Consider the following 26,690-nt stretch of genomic DNA (forward strand, 5'->3'; position numbering starts at 1 on the left):
AGCCCCTTCTACTATTCTTATTTTAGTTCAGTGTTGGTATTTTTGCCAGTGTTGACATTTTTAAATGTATGTAAAGGAAGACACACTACGGAAGAGCCTTTAATTTTGCCTAGGGTGACGATATGAAAAGGAGGACAGGGCTCCTGTATCTTTAACAGTTGCATAGAAAAGGGAATTTCAGCAGGTGTCATTTGTATATATGGAGAACCTGGTGAAATTCCCTCTTCATCACAACAGTTAAAGCTGCAGGAGCTATACTAGAGTGATCAGATTTAAAAGAGGGCAGGGCACCTGCAGCTTTAACTGGTGTGATGAAGAGGGAATTTCACCAGGTTCTTCATATATACAAATGACTCCTGCTGAACTTCCCTTTTCAATACAACTGTTAAAGATACAGGAGCCCTGTCCTCTTTTTCATACGGTCACCCTAGTTTTGCCCTAGTTCTGCTCTATAACATACTTAGCCTATTGACTAATCCAACCATTAATTTAATTTCATTCTAATTGATTCATTCACACTAAGTGTACCTTATGCTCAAGAATGGAAAAAATAATAATTTAGGAAACATTAAATGGGGCTAATGTTTGTTCTAAGAATAAATAAATAAATAAAAGATGATTTAAGCAATAAGTTAAATTGAGAATATTCATGCAGGTTATGACATAATCTGTTTGATGTTCAGTGGTTTTGGCGCAGACTGTATAGGATTTCATGTATTGATTTGCAGAAGGGTTAGCCAATTACCTGCCGTTCCTTTTGTATTTTATCCATGATCCGCAGCGCAGGAGTCAGAATATTAGCTCATTACAACTTCATTGAAGCATAAGGTGAGGCACTATTACTGATCTGTATGGACTTGCTTCCTTTAGAAGAATAAATCTAAACACCTGATACGAATTCTTTAAAATAGTGGCTTTTGTTTGTTCCTTAACAGATCTGTCTATGAATAGTATATACTCTTAAGATAACAACGTTACTTGAAAAACAACACAATATTTTACTATTACAAAAGTGTGTTGCCTGAGCACAGCATTAGACAATAATAACAACAGAAAGGGCATGCCAAAGAAGCATTGGTCATTGCTCTCTTCCCAGCAATAACCACTGTCAAAGAGACAAGCCACTGTTCACTTTTAAATGTTGCTTGTCTTTCTGGGAACTTCAGCAAACAAAACAGAGGGCTTATCTACACCAAGCAGAATATTCCACTATGAAAGCTGTATGAAAGCGGTATATAAAAGGCAGGAGCCACACTACTGCTTCATAGCGGTATTGAAGTTCACTGACAACTGTTGGGGCCCATTGACACATACTATATACCACTTTCATAACACTTTCACAGTGTTATATCCTGCTTGGTGTAGATGTGTCATGGGCCCCAACGGTTGTCACTGCACTTCAGTACCATTATAAAGCAGTAGTGTAGATCTTGCAGCAGGCTTTAGTATCGCTATAAAGCAGTAGTATGGCTCCTGCCTTTTTATATACTGCTTTCATACCACTTTCATAGTGGAATATCCTGCTTGGTGTGGATGACCCCAGAGAGAATTCCAGGTGTGGACAGTGTTTTCTTTTCACACATACACATCCCTTCTTTGGATCTCACCTTGTGTTACGTTTACCGTGGAAGAGAGAAAGCTCACTTTCTCTTCCGTACACTTATGTTCCAGCTTCGGATCCAAGCCTAAAGCACTTCTCTTGCTGGTCTTGATCTCATAAGTGAACCAATATGAAATGAAGCTTATGATAGATCTAAATAAAACTAGAATTAAATATTGTCCTATGACGACTATGCAACACAATATAGACTGTTTGTAAAGTGGACAGGGAATTAGAATGAGAAAAGCAAAAAATTGTTGGATCTCCTGATATGAGCTTTAGATTTAGCCCTTTGCTTAATACTTAGATATGCATTTGTTAGGTATTTTCTTTCAATGTTCTTTTTCATATGGGACAAATACTAGCAGGAGGAAATCTTTACGTCAGTAATTTGTATATTTGAAGAACAGCAAGGCAAGGGTTATAAAATGTTATGGGAGAATGTGTTTTTATATTGACTTCAAATATTTTCTCAGAGAAATCTGGAGCTATTTATATCACTGTATGGTTTTGATTATGCTCAGCAGAGATTGTCCACATCTTTTTGGTAAAATGAAGTACACCTCAAACTTTAATTTTGTTGCTTCAGGAGTTCTGATTCTGAACTGCATCACTATGTAAAATGTAACTGGCTTGCAGGAAATTAAGCCACCTTTTCAAGAAGTATACTTGTGCATAATTTCTTATCTTATCAAGGAAAGCCTTTTTATGGGTTTCTTCATATGTAACAAAAATCAAGCTTATATTATTATTATTATTATTATTATTATTATTATTATTATTATTATTATTACTTTATTTCATTTCATTTCTGTACTGCCCAACACTCAAAGCTCTCTGGGCAATTAACAAAAATTACAAACCACAAATACAAGATAAAAATATATAATTTAAAATCTTTAACATACAAAATTTAAAACAATTAAAACAGTTCTAATAAGATACTGCACCTGGCCAAAGCTCCTTCCTCTTTTTAAAAAAATTAAATGACGGACGTGACGCCTCTCTTTGTGAGGTCATCGCGTATAAACGGAGGGGGGATCTCCCGTTGAAAACACAACATGAGATCTTCCCTCCTCCATCATGGGATAAAAGGTAAGTCTAGCTAAGGCCATACTTTTGGAAGAGAAAACCCCCCCCTGCAATTGTCTTCAAAATGGCGTTTCCTCTTTAAGCACTCTGTGAAGTAATGTTAAGAAAAGAACTGCTGCAATATTCATTCAAAAGGATGTTTCCAATTGGAAGCAGCAGTAGCACCAAAATGAAGATTACCTTAAAGAATTATTGGAAGCGCAGTTGTGCCTCCAGTAGTTAAGATTGATCAACAAAAGAAACACTCTGTAAAGTTAAATGGGAATCAGGGGGTTAGGTTGTTATAACATTACTAAAATCGAAAGGGTTTCACGAATCTTCCTGAAAATTGCACATGACAGAAAGTAATGCTTATTTTATATAACCTGAAAATTTCAGAAAGATTAGTTAAAGACTGAGGGAGAAAGGGCAGTTAACAAAAAAACAAAAATCTCAGTCGTGCAAACATGTTTCTGAAAATGTGTTGGTAACCTTTTGTGCCCATCTCTGGTGAAGCCAGCATGGCTGCCATCTTTTAGCCATTGCTGTTTTCTTAACCCCATTGTATTGTAGTTAGTGGAACGGAACTTTTTAAAATTTAATTTACTTATTTTTAAAATAATTTTTATATCCTAATAAAAGCTTAAGGAGATTTATAACAAGGCACTTGGAATGTTGAGGGTAGGGGGAGGAGGAGGTTATAATTGCAATCTGGAGTAAAAGCAGCAGCAGCAAATTCCTGGGACCTCTGTGTTTGTGTCTGTGTGTGTGTACACAGGGACAAGCAATCCCCTCAGCATGACTAGACCCTATCACAAGAAAACTACGGAATCAAATGGGAGTGAAAGTTTGGTTCATAAGCAGGCCTGTCTTTCTTTGAGGGTAGAGAATTTTGCTGCTTGAAGCAGGGTCAGCCTGGTTCTTGCCTTCCTTTTAGGAGAAGAGTCCTCTTTTCTCTTTTTGAACATGTTCTCCCTTGGCTTTTGAGACTATTTTGTGCACCTGGCTCCTGAGCAGCGTAGGCCATTTCTACACCTAAGTGTTATCTAAGGAAAATGGAGGGGATCGCTCCTGCCTGCTCCCGGGAACCCATTTGGAAGCACAGGAACGATTTAGGGACAATCCTGGGGGGAAAGGCAGGTGTAGAAATGGCCTTAGTGTAGTTTTCGTCCCCTATTTCATTTTGCTCATTGGTGAAGGTTGGGCTTCACAGAACTTTTCATTTTAAAATATTTTCTTGATTTTCTACCTGGATTAATTTTCCTTACTTGGACTTTGCTGAGTTCTACATCCTGGATTCTAGGAGAGATCTCTTTCAACCTTCCTCTGGATCCATGAAAGCCTGGTCTTCAGATCTCTCCTTGGGGCAGGTAGTTATACATTCCTTTTCACCCGCCTGCTCCCCCACCCCACGTCTTCCTTCCTTTTTTTCTTCTAAAAGTTTGGACCACACTTCTATAAAGTTGAAAGCTTAAAACACTTCATTCAACTAGTGCCAGTGGAAGTGTTAGAACAACTTAAAAAACTTTCAGACTGCTTCTGGGCTTACTACTAACATTGTTTTAGGCCTACTAACATTATTTTTCTAATACGTCTTAGCAACAATGAAACTATCATGTATTTTGCATAACGTACACATGTATTTTCTTTCTAGTCGTTGCATGTTTCACATTTCACTTCTGTATCTGATGTTCTTTTGCATTTACTTTTCTTTAAAAACCATTCATATCTTAAGACATATTCTGTGATATGTTTTCATTGGTGTAACAAGTTAAAAGGGTATTTACTGTTTTCCTGCTTATGTTTTAATATATATTTTCAACAGGGATACTAATATCAAGAATTATAGAGTTGGGGAAATCCTCAGTCTCTTTGTGATCAGAGGCACTGAGGAAGTGGTCCTGGAAATAATTTAGACTGACCCCAACCACATAACACTACTCCCCCTTCTGAAAATGTCTGGGCCTCATATTACTCAAGACAAACAAACTGGCAGATCATTGTATTATTATTTATTATTATTATTATTATATATTTATATAGCACCATCAATGTACATGGTGCTGTACAGATAACACAGTAAATAGCAAGACCCTGCCGCATAGGCTTACAATCTAATAAGTTGTAGTAAACAATAAAGAGGGAAGGAGAATGCAAACAGGCACAGGGAAGTGTAAACAGGCACCGTGTAGGGTGAAGCTAACAGTATAGAGTCAGAACAAACTCAATATTTGAAGGCTGTAGGGAAAAGAAAAGTTTTTAGCTGAGTTTTAAAAGCATTGATTGAGTTTGTAGTTCTCAAGTGTTCTGGAAGAGCGTTCCAGGCGTAAGGGGCAGCAGAAGAAAAAGGACGAAGCCGAGTAAGGGAAGTGGAGGTCCTTGGGCAGGCGAGAAGCATGGCATCAGAGGAGCGGAGAGCACGAGCGGGGCGATAGTGTGAGATGAGAGAGGAGAGACAGGCAGGAGCTAGACCGTGAAGAGCTTTGAAGGTCAGCAGGAGAAGTTTATATTGGATTCTGGAGTGAATTGGAAGCCAATGAAGAGATTTCAGAAGTGGAGTGACATGGTCAGAGCGGCGGGCCAAGAAGATGATCTTAGCGGCAGAGTGGTGGACAGAGACCAGCGGACTGATGTGAGACGAAGGAAGGCCAGAGAGAAAAAGGTTGCAGTAGTCCAACCGAGAGATAACCAGTGCGTGAACGAGAGTCTTGGCAGAAGAGACAGACAAAAATGGTCGAATCCTGGCAATATTATACAGGAAGAAACGACAGGATTTAGCTACTGCCTCGATGTGAGGAGTAAAGGAGAGCGAGGAGTCGAATATAAAGCCAAGACTACGAGCTTCCTTGACCGGAGTAAGCATGACATCGTTGACAGTAAGAGAGAATGAGAGGTGAGGAGAAGGTTTAGGAGGAAAAACAAGCAATTCAGTCTTTGCCATGTTAAGTTTCAAACGACGATGAAGCAGCCAGGCTGAGATATCTGAAAGACATGCCGAGATACGATCGTGAACATCTGGAGAAAGTTCCGGAGATGAGAGATATAATTGTGTATCATCGGCATACAGGTGATAGTGGAGGCCATGAGATTGGATAAGCTTACCCAAGGGCAGCATGTGCCCATTTGCTTTATGAGGCAGGTGCTCCTGCAGCCTACCAAACAGAAGGTCTAACAGGCCATAGAGTTGCCAGTCTGGGTCTGCCAGAAAATCAGCCTCACTACTCCCTACAGGTCCACACTCTACAGCAACTGCTCTCAGCTGAACTTTAACCTTCCACCCCTGGGTTTAATTACTGACCTCTCCCGGATGGGCCTTGCAGAGAACTTACAGGGACAGACGAAGCAGGCATACATAACAAACATAGGGCTCATCTACACCAAGCAGGATATTTTACTATGAAAGCGGTATGAAAGCAGTATATAAAAGGCAGGAACCACACTACTGCTTTATAGTGATATTGAAGTATACTGACAACTGTTGGGGCCCATGACACATCTACACCAAGCAGGATGTAACACTATGAAAGCAGTATATGGTATGTGTCAATGGGCCCCAACAGTTGTCAGTGCACTTCAATACCACTATAAAGCAATAGTGTGGCTCCTGCCTTTTATATATGGCTTTCATACCACTTTCATAGTGGAATATTTGCTTGGTGTAGATGAGCCCTAGTGCAAATCTAAAAGCAAGTACATTGCTTTTCAAAAACCAAAGAAATTCAATCATCAAAAAACCCTGCCAGTTTAAAAGATCAGAAGATAAGGCTTTCTCATCTTGGTCCAAACTCCACAAAGTCAGGAAATGGGAAGCAAAGGCTGATGTCTTATATTTATTTATTTAATTTATTTATTATACTTATATACCGCTCCCATAGCCAGGTCTCTCTGGGCGGTTTACAGAAATTCTAAAATTGAGATAAAAACAAGAATACAAAATTTAAAACTCTAAAACACAGTACATACACACATAGAGCATTAAAAACCAATTGAAAACTAAACATGTGGGTAATTAGGATGTGCCGCCATATCCCCAGGCAAAGAGGAAAGTCTTAACCTGGTGCAGGAAAGATAGTAGTGTTGGTACCAGGCGAGCCTCATCAGGGAGATCATTCCACAGTCTGGGGGCCACCACTGAAAAGGTCCTATCCCTCGTTGCCACACTCCGAGCTTCTCTCAGAGTAGGCACCCGGAGGAGGACCTTAGATGTTGAACGTAGTGACTGGGTATATTCACTTCGGGAGAGGCGTTCCGACAGGTATTGTGGTCCCAAGCTGTGTAAGGCTTTATAGGTCAAAACCAGCACCTTGAATTGGGCTCGGAAACATACAGGCAGCCAGTGCAAGCGGACCAGAACAGGTGTTATATGGTCAAACCTTCTGGTTCCCGAAATCAGTCTGGCCGCTGCATTTTGCATGAGCTGCAGCTTCCGAACCGTCTTCAAAGGCAGCCCTACGTAGAGCGCATTGCAGTAATCTAACTTGGAGGTTACCAGAGCATGGACAACTGAGGCCAGGTTATCCCTGTCTAGATAGGGGCGTAGCTGGGCCACCAACTGGAGTTTGTAGAAGGCACTCCGTACCACTGAGGTCACCTGAGCCTCAAGTGACAATGATCTGATGTGCCCCGTGATCAATCACAATGTTGTGCAATGTTACAAATTGTGCGTGCTTACAATTTACCCTCCATGCACTCACGCTGTTCCTGGGTCTTTCAGATCCTAATCCAGATCCTTAGAACAGAGTGTCTGGGACCAGCAAAAATGGACCACATTGTCCCGGTCCTGTATTGCCTTATGAAGCATCTGACCCATGCCTTTACTGGGTAGTTTGACAGTGAGAGGGAGAGAGCCATAGATCAAACTTCCCTAACTTGGTGCTCTCCATATATTGGACCACAATTTCCACCATTCCAGCCAGCATGCCAAATGGCCATTGGCTTGAGGTGATGGGATTTGTAGCCCAACATCAGGTTAGGGAAGGCTGCAGTGTAAACAAACTGTTCTCTCTGAATTAGGATTCATATATAATCCTATGACACTCAAACCAGACTAGCATTCTTTAACGTGTAACAAAAGTTAAATAACACTAGCTGACATTCTTCTAAGTGCCTTATGTTTTTCTGCACTTAGTCTCATGTGTTTTGCAACAGGAAGTAAAAAAAAAAAAGAACAGTAATAATTGTGCCAGTACTAGAGTTGATGTGTTTCCTCACTTCCCACCCCTGCCCTTTCAGCTCATGTTTCCTTATTTCTTTGCCCATCTGACATTTCCTATCATTGATATATCCTGCTTCTGAAATGGCCCTGTGTTTCAACAACCGTTTTCTGTCTTTATGCATTTGTACAAAACATAGCCATATCAGGTATGTCTAGACAGTACAGAGGAATGTGCTTGACAGATGTACCGTGTTCAATACAACACTAACATGATTAAAAGGCTTGGATTTTAGTAGCAGTACTTAAAGATTCCATTGAGAGAACTCTTGAAATTGTTCTATTTAAGACTTGCTTATGCTAAGTGTAGTTATTACAGCATATGTAATGCTTTTTAGAAATGTGCTTATCAGGTTTTTAGCAACCACAGAGCCTGTGTATTGCTAAACCCCACTTACATTCTTAAACTAAATGTATGAAGAACTGGTGCTGGCCTTATGAACTACATTCAGCTAGTCATAATCTAACTTATGATGCTTTCACCTTTAGTTCAAATATCTTTCTTTTCGGATTTGAAGAACATTGCATTTGGGGGGGTGTATATATGGATCTCCCCACTACCCTTAACATTTTAGTACCCTTTCATGTGTAACTATATAGTCTTTTTTTCTATATCATCCTGGGAAGAATATGAATGTTTGGCTGATAAAAGCTCCTCCATCTCCTACAAGAATAGCTAGTTCTGCATACTGCAGAAAAGCACAAAATACTCGAACCAGAAACACTGTAAATATATTATCCTGGCTTACTAACGCGGCAATCCTATGCCCAGTTACCTGGGAGTAAACCCCAATGGGGCTTACTTCTGACTAGAGAGGTACAAGATAGTGCTGTGAGTATCTGTTGTCTGGTGGGACTTCTGTGGATGCTATTCGGCAACATAACTTTGAGCTTCTCTTAATCCCCCCCCCCCCTCTGTTAGCACAGTCCTCTCTCCACTGTGCCAAGAGAAAGAATGAGCAATTGGGCAGGGAGAGGTAGCTGATGGCGCACCGTCCTCTCACTCTTGGCTCACCTTCCCTTCCCCCAGCCCTGTGCGGAAAGCCCAGCAGGTCTGCGTGGGGAAGCGCGGGAAGTGAGCGAGGCAGCAGGTCTCACGCGCCCGGCGGCGCGTTGTAAGGTGCAGCCACTAGACCGAAGCGCGCGCACCCAAGCCGCGCGTGGCTCCGGCTTTCCGGCTGGCTTTTCCCTGGGGCAGCAGGCGCGCGCGCGAGCGAGCGCGTACGCCTCCCGACTCTCATCTCCACGTCTTCTGGGAAAGGGCTTTTGAAACGGCGGGTGGCTACTTGTGGAAAAGTGAAACGGAAAAGGGAGGAGGGGGTTGAATCCTGAGGAGGGAAAGGCGGTGTGTATGTGTGTGTAGGGACAGACACACGACCCGGGCGCCTTCCTGCCTTCCTTCCTCGCCTTCCCTCCCTTTCCTTCCTCGCCAGCCACTCTCTCTGAGGTACAGGCAGAGGGCGCTTTAGCCATGCCCGCCCCTTGCGGTTGCTGCTGCCGCTGCCGCCGCCGCCACTGCTGCTCCTGCTCAGCTCCACGCGCTCGAGAGGCTCCCGTTCCCCGGCCCCTGCTGCTGCCGCTGCCACTGACAGCCGCCTGGAGAAGCGAGGAAGAGACTGAGCCGCCTTGCTGCTCCTCACCAGCTTTGTTCATATAGCCCCCGGAGGGGACTGGTGGCTGAAGAGGAAACTTCTCCCCTCCGCTTTCCTTCGACCTGCCTTTTGCTCCTGGATGTCCGGTTTCCTGGTGTCTTTTTAACCTGACAGATTTTTTTTTCTTTTGGCGGGGGGTTGGAGGAGGAGGAGAAGAAGAAGAGGAAGAAGTGCGACCAGCCAAACGAGCAAGCCAGCGCCTGGGCCAGCGGAGGGGAGGGAGGGAGGGAGATTCGCTGCATCCCGGGAAAGTTGCTGCTTCAGCGTCGCCGAGAGGGAGCGAGCGAGCGAGCGAGAGCTTGGACTTGAGCGGGGGGAGCCGTACGGCGTTGCTCGCGCGCTGCCTTCAGGGCTTCCACCCCCGCGGTCGCGCCCTGCCGCCCTCTGCACAATGCACTTGCTGGGATTATTCTCTCTGGGTTGCTATCTGGCTGCTGTGGCGGTGGTGCTGCTGGGAGCGCGCGAGCCTGCCACAGCCGCTGCCTATGAATCCGGGCAGGGCTATGATGAGGAGGAGCCCGATCTGGGGGAGGCAAAGGTAAGCAAGCCGTGCCCTGTTCTTGGCCTGCCACAGACCGAGGTGGCTTCCCTTCGCCTCGTCTCCCCAGGCACCATGTGATACGATCATTTGATGTGGATTAAGTGCCCCTTGATAGGGCTTCACACCCGGCCAGAAGAAGGGTGATCCAAGAGCGATAAAAGGGTGCGTTCTCCCACTGCCACCCCCCTATTCCAGTGTCTGTCTAATCCGCTGTATGTTTTTAGTGTGGTCGAAACTATAACAGAACGGTAGCAATGCGCATGTAGCTCACAAAATGTTTTGGGTTGATTGTTGCTTTTTTCTGCAAACTGTATGGCGACGTAACAAGCCAGCATTTAGACAAACAGTTTAGGGATTCTGTGAAAGTTTTATTTGTGTTAGATTCTGAAATCGTAGGCAGCAACAGTATGCTCATTTTTAATTGAAGTGGCATAGTTTATCATTTACATATTTACTTTTGTTCTAGGGGGGTTAGATTTGATGACTTTCTGGTCCCTACATTCCTGGCTTTTTCAATGAGGTTATAAAGGTGATTCCTGGCATGCTCAATTAAAGCAAGTAATTCAATCCTTGAGGATGTGAGGATCACTAACCCTAGTTATTTTTCCTGTTATCTGTTGTTTGCCTAGGACGCTAAGTACTGTAGAGACAGATAAGGAGTCAGTACTCAATTGCTTCCCAGAGAGTGCATAAGTTAGTTTACACAAGTAAAAGGACAGACTTTGTGCAGGGAATGCTTTATTAGTCGTCCCCCTTACTACAAGTGATTCATTGATGGTGTGCCTTCCCAGCTTCTTTATCAAGGGCAAAGCTGTGGGATTGCATGAAGGACAGTGTCCTTGGAGTGGAACATGTGTGTTCCTGAAACTTTCCAGTTGGATCTCAGTAACTGCTGGTTAAAATCTGTGAATGGGTTTTGAGAAGATAGTGAGCATGACAACACAACTGCAGTGAAGATTTGCAAAGAGAAATAATAACATTAGAATGTGTTTCCACTTTATGAAGGTCAGCTGTGGTCTTTCTGAAAGCAGTCGTAATTTTTAAAGAGCAAAATGGTTTTCAGGAAATTAACTTGACCTTTATATTTGACAATGATATCCAGATAATTCTCAGTTGTCAACCATAGATTTTTGAAGTTAGATAAAGAGGTCCACTTAATTCAGACTATAAGTGTACAAACATAAGAGTAAATTATAGAAGATAAACTGTATTGGGGTGTGGGTGTGGGTGTGTTTAAAAAAACACAACCAATGCTATTACTAGTGAGTTTGACAGCATTAACTTTAAACAATTGGTGTGCTGTAAAATGTGTTACAATACTTACCTGAATAGCAGAAATACCTAATCCAAATGAATCAGAGTTTTAATAAAAACATATTAGTTATGCATATGTTATCTACCTATGTCTACAGTATGTATATTGTAGGCATACCATGTTTTGCAAAGGCATGTTAAAATAGTTTATAGAAGAAATTTCCATGCATTCTGTGCCACCTTTTTAATGGGATATTTCCACAACACTCTGGCCATTTCAAACTGTTGCTGTCAGATTTAAAGTATAACAGCTGATCACCAGACATTGCAGAATTAAAAACTTATTTGGTGTTTTTTCTCCCAGCTCTAATGTAGGAACACAGGATTAGTCCAGTTGGTTGGTGATCAACTTAATTTTTCATAAAGAAAGCTATTTCCCAAATATCTGCTAAAATATGAAAAACAGAAAGAAAAGCAAAAATGCTTTTTATTTAGTCTTTCCTAATGTTGGATCAGTTGTCACAAACTGAACTTCGTTAAATTAATTATTAAAACACTGTCAGTAGTTTGTAAGAGAAGTGTAGTAATAACAGTTTCTGTGGTGTAGTAGTGAGTATTGCACTTTCACAAAGCCTTTTGACAAAAGCTGAATGTGGTGGGACAAAGCATGTGTTGCACATATTCCGTGCATCTCTGAAGTTACAAAGTTCTATCAACTTTGTAAAAAGCGAACTTAAAAAACCCTACCGCACTGCAGTCTGTTCTCTGCTTTACTGAAATGTAATAACTCTGCAAGAAACCTGGAAAGTGAAGTATATGTAAGACTGGAAAGACAATGAATAGTGGACATCAACTGGATTATATGTTTTCTTTGTTGGGGTGAGAATCCACTCTCCATGTGCAGATATATTTTTTGGGGGGGGGTGAGTGTTGAACACATATTTCTTCAAGTTTTGACAGGGCAAATTGTGTTACCTTAGCTGTCCACGTGCAAGTGTAACTTTACTGACTTCAGCAGAATTTAAGTGAAAACAATTGAAAGGATTTAGTCCCTATTGATTCTACATATATATCCCTGTGTGATGAGAGAATGCTGAAAGGAAATTTTAAAAAGATTAGATAAGTAAACTTGTAAGTAACCATTTCAAAGAAAGTGTAATTATGTTGTCACCATAAAAGTCACTTTTCTCAGTTGAGAAAAGAAATGAGTGCTTTTGGTCTGGTCTGTTGTTGAAACCATGCTTTTCTTATTAGCTTTTCTTCATGTATTCCAAATGTTTAGTTGAATTAGGAGTGAATCTATGTAACCACACCATGCCCTCCATATATTTAATAATAACTATCATTTCTATTTGTGTGAATAGAATCTACATTGCCTATTAGGATTTAACTAGCATTGAGGAAACTTCACATGGACTACACCTTTACACCAACTTCTATATTAGTGATGGTTCAGTTAGTTGGATTTGTTTTCCCTAAATGTTATGCCAAAGGTTGACTGCAAGTCATACATAAGTCATACTGGAGAACCAATGTAGTGTAGTGGTTAAAATGTAGGACTGGGACCCAGGAGTTCCAGGTTCTAGTCCCTACTCGGCCATGAAAGCACATTAGGTGACCTTGGGCCAATCACAGACTCTCAGCCTATCCTACCGCACAGGGTTGTTGTGAGGATAAAAACGGATAGGAGAAGGATTATGTACCCTGCCTTGGGTTTCTTGGAGGAAAAAAGGTGGGATATACAGTAAATGAAATAAATGAATAAATTGTGGTTGATTTTCATATACTCGTATCCGAAATGCACATGAAAGCAGAAGTGGCTCCTGATAAATTAGAACAGTTGTGTCCTACTGTTTAACCTCTTTCTACATACTTGAGGAAGTACAAACAGCTCTTAGAGGAAGGGAACTCAGAATGACATGGGAGAAACTGTTAGTCCATGTTGTTCAATGATTGAACAGGTGTCAAGCCAACATATGCAGCAGCTCTTATATATCTGTTGTACCTCCACCAGAGCAACTTAACATGAATCTCCCAGTGATCTCCTACCTAAGTGATCAGGTCCATGCCTCATTGGCTTCAACAACTCTACATCAACATCTCCCAAAACAATGACCGGGGCTGCTGCTTCTTGCTTACCTTCCGTTGCCTTATTCCTTTAAAGCAGGATGCTCTCCAACTCACTTTCATGGGTATATACTGTAGCTTCTATTGATTTTAGCATATGTTAAAGAAGCTTTCATCCAGTTCTGTTCCACATTAGGGCTAGAGCAAAACTCAAGTTACAGGTGGTGGTTGGTTTTCAGTTGGTTTTCCTTTTATTCCGAATCTTTATGGATGATCATGTAGATAAGGGGATTCATTGTTTGAATGATGTGCGCACATCAAAGGCTGAGAAAGAAAGAAAGAAAGAAAGAAAGAAAGCATTGACTTTTGCAGCACTTATTGTTGTAAATAAATAATCTTGCTAAAATATGCTTTTGTTATTATTATGCAATTCAAGGGGCTTCATTATTATTTATTTATTTATTTATTTATATAGCACCAACAATGTACTTGGTGCTGTACAAAATATACAAATAAAACAGTGATACCCTGCCTAGAGGCTTACAATCTAAAATCACACTAAAACCTATGAAGGGGTGAAGGGGTTCACAAAGCAGAAATAAGAGAATAATCATAGTAATAAGAACAGTAAATCAAGCTAAAATACCAAAAGCTATTGAAAACAAATGAGTTTTCAAACGCGTTTTAAAATCTACAATGGAACTCGTGGTACGTAGTTGCTCTGGAAGAGCATTCCAGTAATGATAACATCATTAGCATTTATAAATCACTGAACTATTTATTACTTTGAAACAATTGGGGCCTAATTAGATGTGTTGATCACTGAACCAACTTTTAAATGTGGATATTCCTCCAATCACATATAAAACAGGAAGTGGAAGGACTTACTCTTAAGAGCAAAAGTGGCACATGAGTGAAGAGTCCTGCTGTGCCTGTTGCTTAGCTTCTCACAATTTGTCTCCCCAGACACTTTCTTTCAGACTGCCATATACCATAAGGTGACCATATGAAAAGGAGGACAGGGCTCCTGTATCTTTAACAGTTGCATAGAAAAGGGAATTTCAGCAGGTGTCATTTGTATATATGGAGAACCTGGTGAAATTCCCTCTTCATCACCACAGTTAAAGCTGCAGGAGCTATACTAGAGTGATCAGAATTAAAAGAGAGCAGGGCACCTGCAGCTTTAACTGTTGTGATGAAGGGGGAATTTCTCCAGGTTCCCCATATATGCAAATGACACCTGCTGAAATTCCCTTTTCAAAACAACTGTTAAAGATACAGGAGCCCTGTCCTCCTTTTCATATGGTCACCCTAATATACCAGAAAATAGCTCAGCTTGGAGGAAAGTGCTAAGGGCTATGGAGGAATAACAGATTGGAGAGAGTGTAGCACTACCCCACGGTTCAGGGATAGTTCAAGAATTGACCTGCATTTAAAGAGACAGGTTTGCCTTATGTCTAGTTTCAACCATGTCTTGTTTCAGCCTTAGTCCTCTGTACTTATTGCACCTGTTTCCTTGTTGTTTTTCATTATATTAGTCTAAGGCCGCAATCCTAAACACTTTCTGGAAAAATGAGTTCCCTTGAACTCAGCAGGGTTTGCTTTTGATGCTACCGATTTGTCACATGTTGCCAAAGTCCTAGGAGTGCTTTGCATGATCACAGGGTGATTAACAAGCCACAGTGGCTTGTTAGTAACCCTGCTGTGCTGGTTGTATGCCAGCCCTGTAGTGCTGGTTGCATAATTACCCTCACCAGCGCAGTTTCTCAGGTCATGAGAACCTGGTGATGGTAGCTTGTTTGGGTGTCTAACAATCCACCAGAACCCATGAACTGTTGTAGGGTTTGTTACCCAAACCAACAAGCTACCTTGGCTGGGTTGGCAGGACACGAGAAGCTGCACTGGCAAGGGTAATTATGCAAATCTGGCTGGCACGCAACCAGCACACTGTGGGTGGTTAGTGATTGTACAAACCAGGCCTTAGAGTAAAGTCATTGGTGCCAACAGGTGATGTGAGATTTTTCTTCTTCAAAGAAACTGTAAAATATGGATATCTCATATTTTCTTTTAATATAAATTGTTTGAGGTGTTACCCTGTAAGTTGGTTGCTACAAAGGACCTAAAAACGCAGGGTATGATAATCTAGCATTTAAGATTCTAAAACATGGAAGTGGAAGGAAGACAGCAGCATCTTTTGAAATATATTTTCATTTGCTTTTAAATTTATTATGTTTGATTACACCTGTTCACTATATGGGATGCTCTGGCCAAAGCAAGAAAAGGAAGCTCTGCCCAAACATGGCCTTAGAATAAAGGCTACTCCTTTCCAATCAACTTCCTTCAATTATTACAAGGAAGAAATGGGGGTAGAATACAGTACACTTTGCAGCTTGGTTCTAAAAACAGCTAAAACAGACTCTAGAACAGCATTAGAACTCATCACTTCGACCATTCCCAATGTAACATCTGTCAGTAAAGCTACATGTAAATGGAACTGATAAAGGTGGGCAGGACCAGTGATGTCCATGTTGTATAATATACCAAGGGCTGCTTAAGTGGCAATGAAGCTTTTTCCATGAAAAAAGTAGACTGTAGACTGACTTCATTTAGTTAGCTGAGTTTTATTTCATACACCCTCCTAGCTTCTGGTAATGGAGTTTTATGAAGCAGACCCAGGGCTCATCTACACCAAGCAGGATATTCCACTATGAAAGTGGTATATAAAAGTCAGGAACCACACTACTGCTTTATAATGATATAGAAGTGCACTGCAGGATCTACACTACTGCTTTATAGTGGTACTGAAGTGCACTGACAACTGTTGAGGCCCATGACACATCTACACCAAGAAGGATATAATATTATGAAAGTGGTATGAAAGCAGTGTATGGTATGTGTCAATGGGCCCCAACTGTTGTCAGTGCACTTCAATACCACTAAAAAGCAGCAATGTGGCTCCTGCCTTTTATATACCGCTTTCATACCACTTTCATAGTGGAATATCTGCTTGGTATAGATGATCCCCAAGTCAAATGAGAGAGGGCCTGGTCCTGCCCTCTCTTTGTTTTATTGTTATATACATTGGGACGTTGCTGCGTATCTTCGTTCATATGCACTTTCTAATGAACTTATCAAACGGGATGGGGGAAGCCAGGGAAAACCAAAGTGTGGGGAATTTTCTGGAAAGTTTTCAGGAGGGACAAGGATTGAGAGGGCAAGTGGATCGGTCGCACTGCTGCAAGCATCTTGTCCACATCATCAGGCCGCAATAACTGGAACTGATCCCACAAAATTGGGCAGATGGTGGTATCGGACACCTCAACTGGAGCTGCACTAAAAACAACATCAAGCTCGCTGCAGAGAGAAGCGATCTTGTCCTCAAAGTGTGATGCAAAAAGGTCACAGGGCCCCATTTGCTGGGGATGATGTTAGCAGCCCCCGGACCACCCGGAAGAGCTCCGCTGGATGGCTACTCGAGGATGCAATGGAGGCAGCAAAATAAGCCTTCTTTGCTGCCCACACTGCCACGCAATAGGCACGATTATGCACTCTACAGTGTGCTTGGTCATCTTCGCTTCGAGTCTTGCGCTATTTGCACTCTAGCCGACGTCCAGCCTGTTTCATTGACCGCAACTCCTTAGTATACCAAGGAGCAGAGCGGGCTCTACTGGAGAGGGCACTCAGGTGCGATCAAGTCGATTGCCGTCCGCATCTCACTATTCCACAGTGAGGCTAGGGCCTCGGCTGGATCACCAGCTCTCCACTAGAAAATCCCCAAGAGCATTCAGAAATCCATTGGATTCCATCAGTCTCCTGCGGCGGACCATCCGAATGGGTCCCTCACCCTTGCAGGAGGGTAGTAATGCCGTGAGTTCAAATCTCACCAGGAAATGGTCCAACCATGACAATGGGGTTACTTGGACCCCCCCCCCCCAATCTTCAGACTACCCATCTCACAGCTTGGAGCAAAAACCAAATCAAGGGAATGCCCTGCTTCATGTGTTGGGCCAATGACAAACTGAGACAGCCCCATGGTTGTCATGAAGGCCATAAAGTCCCGAGCCGGAGCCCCAGAGACAGCCTCAGCATGAAAGTTGAAGTTGCCCAGAACCACCGTCCTGCGTTCTTCCAACACCACACTCGAGACTGCCTCCCCCAGCTCAGTCAGGGAGGATGCTGGGCAGCAGGGTGGGCGGTATACCAGCAGCATCCCCAATCTGTCTCTCTGGCCCAAAACCAGGTGCAAACCTTCAAGGCCTGCTCCAAGATGGAGTGGTTTCCTGGTGATAGAGATGGAAGATCTATGAATCATGGCAACTCCCCCACCCCGTCCCTCCAATCTATGTTGGTGCTGCACTGAGTACCCAGATGGGCAGAGCTGAGTCAGATCAACCCCACCCAGCTCACCCACCCAAGTCTCAGTAATGCACGCCAAGTCAGCCCTCTCATCCAGGATTAAATCATGAATAAGAGAGGTCTTATTACAGACTGACCTGGCATTAAAGAGTAGCACCACAAGGAAGGAGGGCTCAGTGGATGAGCTACCAGGTACATGAGAACTAGAGGAGGAGGGTAGAAGGGGAATAGTGTGAAGACACCTGAAACCCGTTCTACGCTGATGTTGCAACACCTTCCTCTTGCCATATCTCCTTCTGCCCCAAATCACTGGAATAGTGGCTCCCCCTCCATGTGTCCCTGCATCACGGCTTCCCAAAAACACCTTTACCTACACCACCTATGCACTCACTCACCATTCAAACCCACACTCAGTCATACAAACAACACAGTCACATTTCTCACTTGTGGTAACCAGCCACTGGTCACAGATGGACATCAGGCTACTACCAACTAAGCGATAAAGTGCTTCCCCCCGCCCAATCTCCCTCCCTTAGTAAGTGTTAATTCTACTACTACCTGATGTGTGGCCACACTCCTCCCCCTGGCTCTCACACAGGGGAGCCTCCTGCTTCAAGTACCACAGCCTCTCACTCTGGGCAGATGAAGCAGCTATAATACCTTGTAGTGTAAATATTGCTATGTAAACAAACTGTTTGGAGGTTCCAAGATTCATACTTCAGCAAGCTTCCATTAAAACTGTATGGGGCAAGACTAAGGCCTGGTTTGCACATAACTCTAAGCCATGGTGAAGTTTGTTGAAATCTGACTTTTGTGACTAAATCCATCCCCGTAAATAAACCACGGTTTGTTAACTAGCTATAAACCACATATAGAACCCATGGTTTGTTGTTGGCTCATGAAGTCTGGCTTGTTTAAACCATGGCTTTTTGTGATGTCTGAACCTAGAACTGTGGCTTATCCCTGACTTGTTTGCAGACCCTGAAACAGAGGTGCCCATAAAGAATGGCATGAAAATGATACTAGTCTGAAGGCTGGCAAAATTGGCAGGAGAGAAACAAACAAGAAATAGGGCAAACAAGCCACAACTTGTTTCCTGGACTGCAGGACAATTCATGGCTAAAGCAAAAAATCATGGTTAATATAAATCATGGCTTAGTGTTATGTGGGAATTAGATTCATTGGTTCTATTTTTAACATGGTCCTTTGCAAGCCTGAATGTGTTGCTCACATGACAAATGACACTTGTTTCAGAGGAAGATGCAAGATACCTAATGATAGACATATGTGGAATTGTGCCCTTATTGAAAAGGATAACCAAATGAAAGTTTTACATTTAACTGAAATGCAGGAGATTATATTTGATTAATTTGTCTTTTTGGTTTGTCTATTTGTTCAGGAATGTTATAAATATTTGAAAAGATATTGTTCAAATTCTCACAACCATTTCCCTTGCTTGCATCATAAATGTTAATATCTATCACTGTATCAAAGGATCCACTTTACCTGTGGTAGAAGAAAGGGGAGACAGAAGGCCCTCCAGCTCCCCAGTGGGATGGCCCATTAGAGAGGGCACTAGGATTTCAAGTCCCAGCATACCTGACAGATAAATGATGCAATTTGCATCAATTTTCACCAAGAATGTTTGCTATGGAGGTAGCAGAGTTGCGTTAAGCATCCACAAGCATTTAGTGAGCAATCTTTGTAGCATTTGTGTACAATATAGAATAAACAGTAGGGAAGACAAATGGCTTTTTATAGTTCACCTTCTCATTGTTTTACATATGTACACACACACACACACACACACACACACACACACACACACATTGAGAGAGAAGATTCCCCCCCCCGAACTGATTTTTTAATTATTTAAACACTTGCAGGTTGCCACATCTCTAGCAGCTTTTAACATTTGACATCCAAGGTCTTTCTACTAATCTGATAAAATATAATACTTTTTAATACTCTTTTTCCACAGGAGCACCCCCTTGTGGCCAGCCAAGCCACAATGGCTGTATTTCAGATGCATCTCGAAGCAGCTGATTGTTTTGGAAAATGCCAGTATTACAGCCTGTAATACTGGAGTGTGGATGTCATAATCTTTATATGTACTTCTTTAAACTCTCATATACCCGTGTCTAAGAATATGGTGAACATCTGAAACAGCAGGATTCTTATATTCTTAAACATAGCGCCTGGGAGGGTTTTTGTCCTATGTCGTTATCTATTATGTACTATACTTATGATTGCACAAAATTTTTGTAACCAATAAAAGAGAAGTGGGACACTGCTTCATAACTCCAGACACCTCTATACACATTTCAGAATGAAATTCCCTGCAGATTTTTGGCTAAAATATTCAGCAGATACTTTGGCTTTATCCTTGATTTGTGTCACAGTGTAGCTTTTTTACTCATTTCATCATTCTGGAATGTAACTGTTACAAGAGAAGTTGCTGTTTTGGGTCCAGAGAGAGAGAGAGAGAGAGAAATAAGATCCAAAATTGTTCAGATAATTACTTTTATTGGATCAACTGTGTTGCTAGATTATGGATAGGAGCCTCTATTGCATTTTACTATGCTATCCTGTCCAGGATGATGCAGCACAGCACAGGATAGTACACTGCTGGCCAAGAGAGAGGGAGGGAGGTAGGAAAAGAAAGAGAGAGAGAGAGAGAGCGCTGCAAACAAGGCCATCATATTGCTGTGTTGTGTAGCAGGAAGGCACAGCAAAGTACTATCGTGACTGTTAGTTTGGCTTTAAAGTGTGGTGTTACGTTCCCATAATAGTACTGCACCAATGGGAATTGAAGGGCAGTGGTGGTTGCAGTATAGATATACAGTAGACTACAACCGTACACAATTAGAGGGGGGAAAGAGGCCACCATGGCCTCCCCCCCCGCACCCTGTGCATACTGCATGCTACTTTCATTTGCATAATTACCTGTGATGCCATGCAGGTCGCTATGTCAGCCAAACCCAGTGGAGTGTGGTGGAGATGGCTTCTTACCCACCCTACAACACCTACTACAAGCCATGGCTTGTAAGATGGGTAAGAAGCCACCACTGCACCCAGTTCAGATGACACGTCACAGGTAATTATGCAAATAGGAGGTGTGTGCACAGCACACTTGGGGAAGAAGCCATGTGTCTTCCTTGCCCCACCCCACCCCCATGATTGTTTGAACCCAGTCTACATTGGAAGGGGTCAACTGTAGGTAGCTGGAAGCAATTTTAAGAAGTACCCTAAGCCTTTTGAGCTCATATGGGTGATTGGTCCTTATGTAATTATTTGCAAGGTTGTTCTGAAGCATTTTACTGATGACAGGATGGACAGTTTGTTAAATTACTGAAATCCAAAGGTATCTCTGTATACAAATGTACAAATGAAAGCTACCTGTTACTGATGTGCATATTCTGTGCATATTCTGTGCCACACACTTGTTTTGAGACCTTTTAACTTCAGCATCTTCAAAAGCTGGGCATTTTTATTAAGCACATAAGAATTGCAAATGTATGATGATTATGTAGTGGGAATTAGCTAGTTGTCAATAGACATTTCTGTGAACTCCAAAATGGAGATAACTAGTTCATAGTGTACAAACATGCCAATGAAAAAGAAGCACAGAAGACTAAAGATAGAGGGTGTGTGTGTGTGTGTGTGTGTGTGTGTAATTAGCTTAAAGGTCCACTCAAAGTCTAAATTGAGGGTTGAACTGTGGTGCTGAGGGAATCAGGAAAGTCTGGACTAAGCAAATTGATCTCTAACACTACTAGAAGAGAGAAATGGAGGGAAAGAGGCTTGGGTAAGTAGAACTGCAAGAACAGGGAAGAAAAAGCACTCACATGGAAACTTGTCTTTAATGGCGAGTGGAGTATCAAGGCTAATCTTTGTACACAATCACTGTGGGAGACCCTAACATTTGAAGCAGCTAAATTCAGAGCACTCACACTGACTAAAGTGGCTGGGCTTTCAACCAAAAGGTGGATTAAAAATAGACAAAATTACTGAGGCTACAAGGACACCAGAATATAGGATAGAACTTGAAAGGTACCTTTCCTTGAATCTTGCTGCAGTACATTGTTCCGAAAGAACATTGAAACTCTTCAAGTTTCAGTGAAGAAAAAGTGGTTCTTTTAGAAAGAGTTGTTGTGAGTCACTGCTTTGGCTAAGCAGAGGCTTAGGCAGCCAGACACTGGTAGTATGGCTGAAAGGGTTATGGTAACCTGTCTCTGTGGGGTGGCCAGGACATCATGTGTTTTCAGCAGCAGTGTAGGCCCTTGCATGTGGATGGCAATGAACTGAGTGGTTTTATGTATCCAAGTGGGACCTTGCCTGTGAATGGCAAGGAATACTGAGATCTTGAAGTCCTTGGTTCTTATCATACAGAAGCCAAAAGCTTCAAAGGGACTATAGGTGTGTAACATAATAACACAAAGGAGCAGAAAGAAGACTCTGCAGACTGTCTCAATATCAGTTTTGGTTATCACAAAAGTTGAGGATGACTCATTGAAAGAGCCATCTTGAATTTAAAAAGCATGAGATGGGGTAATGAAACTTAATCAAGTGATGTTTGCACCCAAGGTTATTAAAAATGGGGACCATGGCTTATTTCCCCAGCCTCAAAAAGGTTGCCAAATTCCACAGGATCTGGCAGTGCATACTCTGCTACGAAGCTTGCCAACATACCTTAAATATAAAATTAGATCCATGTTTAGTTCATCCAATTCATGTTTACTATATCATGCCAGCACTTAAAATCATTCACTGTATACTACACTTACATTTATCAAGTCAGACTAAGATGATAATTATTATGAGTTGTTTTGCCATGCCCTCATCCTCCAGTCATTAGTTGTTATATTAGCTTTTTGACTTTTACATGACTGCCATTAACTTGTGACCAACAACCTAAAACCAGCCTACTGGTTGCAGATTCTATGGTTGTTACAGAAGGCAACTCAGACAAAAATATGTGAATTTTGTATGTGACTGAAACAAAGACACTTTGTGGTTGTCATCTCAGGTTTTGGAATAGTGTCTTCTTTTTCTGCAGCCAGTTGTAACATGCATCCTTGTGATTGATGCACAGCAAAAAGGCTGACTTCATGGATAAAGTAGAGAAACCAGAGCAAGATGAGAATCTGGACTTGAAGGGCAAGCACCTGGAGACCGTAATGAGATTGTACACAGCTTGCCTCATGGATTTCATAATTAGTTTGATTTGCTCAGGATGGTACATGGGTCCTCCAGATTGATATTATGGATTGACAATGTTTATTTGAAATGTTAAAAAAAAACATTTCCGTATGCCCATGTCCACTCCCAAAATGTAGTAACTAGGGGCATGTCTACACCTCCCAGCAGAGGGGAGAGGATCTTGTGATATGCTGATCGCGAGATCCTCGCCCTGTGTTCACACACAGTGCGTGACCTGGAGTGCACCTGTGTTCCAGTGCAATTTTTTTTAAAAAAAAAAACCGCTCCCCTCCCCACCCTCAATGGGCACAGAGCGCTTGAAGAACTCCGTGCCCTGTGCTTGGTTCCTGGCTCCTCGCATTTGCAAGGAGCTGGGACGAAACTAGGATGGTTGCCCACATGTCCCGCAGTCTTGGGACGATCCCGAGACCGCGGGAAAACCAGGGTAAAAGCCATCCCGGTTTTCCCAGGGAAATGGAGGGATCATCCCTGCCTGCCCCCGGGATCCCCTGTGTGTCATGTGGACACACAGGGATGATCCCGGGGTGATCCCCGGGATAAGGCATGGTATAGACATGCCCTAGCTCTCATGATTACAAAAAATATGTTCTTTGAAAATTTTGGAATTGAAAATATTGGAATTGCCTTGCACTGAATCAAAAGATTGGTCTATCTACTCCAGTATTTTCTACACTGACTTGCAGCAGCTCTCTACCATGTCAGAGAGGAGTCTTTTCCAACCCTACCTGGAGATGCCGGGGACTGAACCTGGGACCTTCTGCATGCCAACCACGTACTCTACCACTGAGCTACAGTCCCTTCCCCAAGGCAGTTTAAATCTCTCTTTGACAGTATGCACATTTTTATATACCCATGTGCAATATTTTTCATTGCCTAACTGGTACCTTAATTAACTGATGGGCATCTATAAAATATCCTAAGAATTTCCATTTGAGTTTGCTTGTATAAGTTCATTGACAGCGATCCTCTTGACTGTCCCAAATGTTTGGTTGGCTGGTATGTGGGAGAGCACCAATTCTGTGGCAGCATCTAAGCTCTGGAACTCTCTGCTCGGGAAGGCCCACTTTGTCCCTTCTTGATGAACTTCCACCACAGCGTAAAGACCTTTCCTTTTAGGAAATCGTTCATTCTTCAGAGATGCAGTTGAAACACATATGCAAACTATAACTTCTAGTTGCACATGGCTAAAAAAAGAAGAAAAGGTTAACTGCTTCCCCTCTGTAGATTTCTGCCTACTACATTAATGTAATCTTAATTATGTATTGTGGGGATATAATGTGCAAATTAATTGCATCCTGTCAACTCAGGATAGTTTTCCAGCATGGCTCTCTAAACTAAACAGGTTACCTACCCTGGAACAGATGTTCAGTATAAATACAAGTTACTTTAAATGTTATGGTTCTAAGTCCCTTTGTACCACATTGTATATGTTTTTGTCAGCTGACTGTTTATACTTAATAATACTGTGAGCTGCCTAAAACAAATGAAATGCAGCATGACAAGCAGGTTCCTTACATTTTTTATAGACATCTTGCCTCTTTCTTAATAGAAGATGTTTCCAAAAGAGAGTACAGCCTAAACCAACTTCTCCCAAATGCCTATTTTTTCATAGCAGAGCCATTTGTGAATAACATCCTGAAACTTGAACGTAATTATAAAATAGGCTTTTGCATATGAAAGTTTACTCCACTGTAAACTAATTACCACTTCTTGTCTCAGCAGAGGGGTTGAAAATGAAAAAGAAGTTTTACTTTAACTTATTTTATTAACAACCAGTTTTCAAAATTCAGGTTTCTCTTTGACCAAATAATTATTTGTCGTATCCACTCTTGAGTTGACTCTGTGTGTAGAATGAAGTTTTATGAAGTGTTTAGTTAAGAGCTATATATTTCTGACCTTCGGTTTTGCTGTAAAAACATTGGTTGGACCTCATCTTGGATATTGTTTTCTCTTATTGGCATTTGGGGCTTAAGGCCTTAGCTAGACCTACCGGTTAGCCTGCAACAGAGGAGAGAAGATCTCGCTTTGTGTTTATCACGAGATCCCTCCTCTGTTTACACGCAACATGCGACGACCTCATTAGGAGAGGCATCGCGCCCGCCATTTTTTTTATTAAAAGGCCAGCAGCGCACGACCACTCGTGCGCAAAAGGTAAGTAATTTTTTTAATTTAAATTATTTTTCCCGCTCTCCCCACCCTTCCCCCGATGGGCGCAGCACTCATGAGGAGCACTGCACCCCCTGCGCGGCTCCTAGCTGCTCACGAGGAATCGCGCAGAGCTGGGTCAACCTGCGGCGCCCAGCCACATGATCCCAGGGATCACCCCGGGATTTCGCCCCATCTAGCTATGGCCTCTTAAGCATGAATTGAAATTAGAGAGAAAAGTGGTTAGTAAATGAGTAGAGAACTTTTTTCACAAGGGGTCCACTATGCCAGCTCTGACTTAGGCAAATTATTTTACCCAAGGACACAGATCTGTCCTCTCACAGAGTACCTGCAAGAAGGAAGTTGCTTTTGAGTATGGGAAGCAAACTCCTTTGCTTCCTAGAACAGCTTTCACCCTGAATCATGATGCTGTTCTTGTCCCATTGAAATCCCATCACATTAAATATATGGCTCCTTTTACTATTGTGTGTATCATCTTTGTAGACTTTGATTAGGATGGTATGTGCAATATAAAATTTGTAATAGTTCAAACTGAGTTCCTTCAGGATGTTTTTAGTATTGGTGTCTCTTACAAGTATATTCAGTGGTTCAAAGAATTAAATAATACCATATCTGTACAGATCAAAAATTCATATTGCGCACATAAACATTTTAAACTCAAGAGAGGTGTTCACATTTTAAGAATATATGAATATCAAATCAAAAACTATCTATATTACTTTTCTCATCTTGTATAAATAACTGGGGATCCAGAAATCCCTAGGACAACAGCTTGAAAGTAGAGTGAACTAATTATTTCCAGATACGGGATGACATGTCTGGAATTTTAATGTATGTTTCTTTCATACTATGGAACTCAGCTTTGTCACAGGGAAGATAAGTTGAGAAACTGACACAGATAAGATTGTTATTGATTTTCATTCATTTTGACAGTAAATGCTTTATGTATAATTTTAAAAAAAAAGAATTATGCAACTGCATAGGTTGTGTAGCTGCCTTAAATCAAAGGCAGCTGATCAAGTTATTTTTGTGTGTATAGATGGAATGTCTTCACATGAAATGTGACATCCTGGCTTGTTTCCACAAGATTGCAAAAGACGATACCAGTGCCATAGGAAATAAATTGTCTTATTCCTCCAATTTATTCCTTCCAATTTATTAGGCCATCTTTGTTGTTTCTGACATTATTAGATGTGGTATTCTCACCATCATCCACAATTCATCCACTCTCATCCGTAATGAAGCTGAATATTGACAAAGATTGGTCAAGGGAATATCAGCTGTATGTGACATTTGATAGTTAGATCAGTGTTGGACAACTGATGATCCATGTGCTGAACTTTGCCCCTGATGCAATCTTTTCTGGCTCTTGCTGACCTTGACAAATTTTAAGCAAGATCTGGTGGGGGTGGGGGGGTGGCATCACCTCTCTTCCACTGAGATGAAAAATTAATTTGTTTTCCAAAATTGTAAGAGCAACAGAGATATTCCATACCTTAATGTTACATTTGTCTTGGGGGTGGTATATAATCCCCCTGTTATGCCTGA

At 41.9% G+C, this 26,690-nt stretch overlaps 1 protein-coding gene across 2 annotated transcripts in view; it reads left to right on the plus strand.

Moving 5' to 3' along the window:
* The first annotated feature begins 9,861 nt into the window (after window positions 1-9,861).
* VEGFC (vascular endothelial growth factor C) overlaps window positions 9,862-26,690 on the plus strand; it is a 60,312-nt gene continuing 43,483 nt past the window's right edge. For both annotated transcript variants that reach the window (XM_063135152.1, XM_063135151.1), the window contains exon 1: window positions 9,862-10,073. In XM_063135152.1, coding sequence (XP_062991222.1) covers window positions 9,927-10,073 — 147 coding nt within the window. In that variant the 5' untranslated portion in view covers window positions 9,862-9,926. The remainder of the gene's footprint in view (window positions 10,074-26,690) is intronic.

The sequence above is a fragment of the Elgaria multicarinata genome, chromosome 10 (genome assembly GCF_023053635.1).
Source record: "Elgaria multicarinata webbii isolate HBS135686 ecotype San Diego chromosome 10, rElgMul1.1.pri, whole genome shotgun sequence".
Lineage (NCBI taxonomy): Eukaryota > Metazoa > Chordata > Lepidosauria > Squamata > Anguidae > Elgaria > Elgaria multicarinata.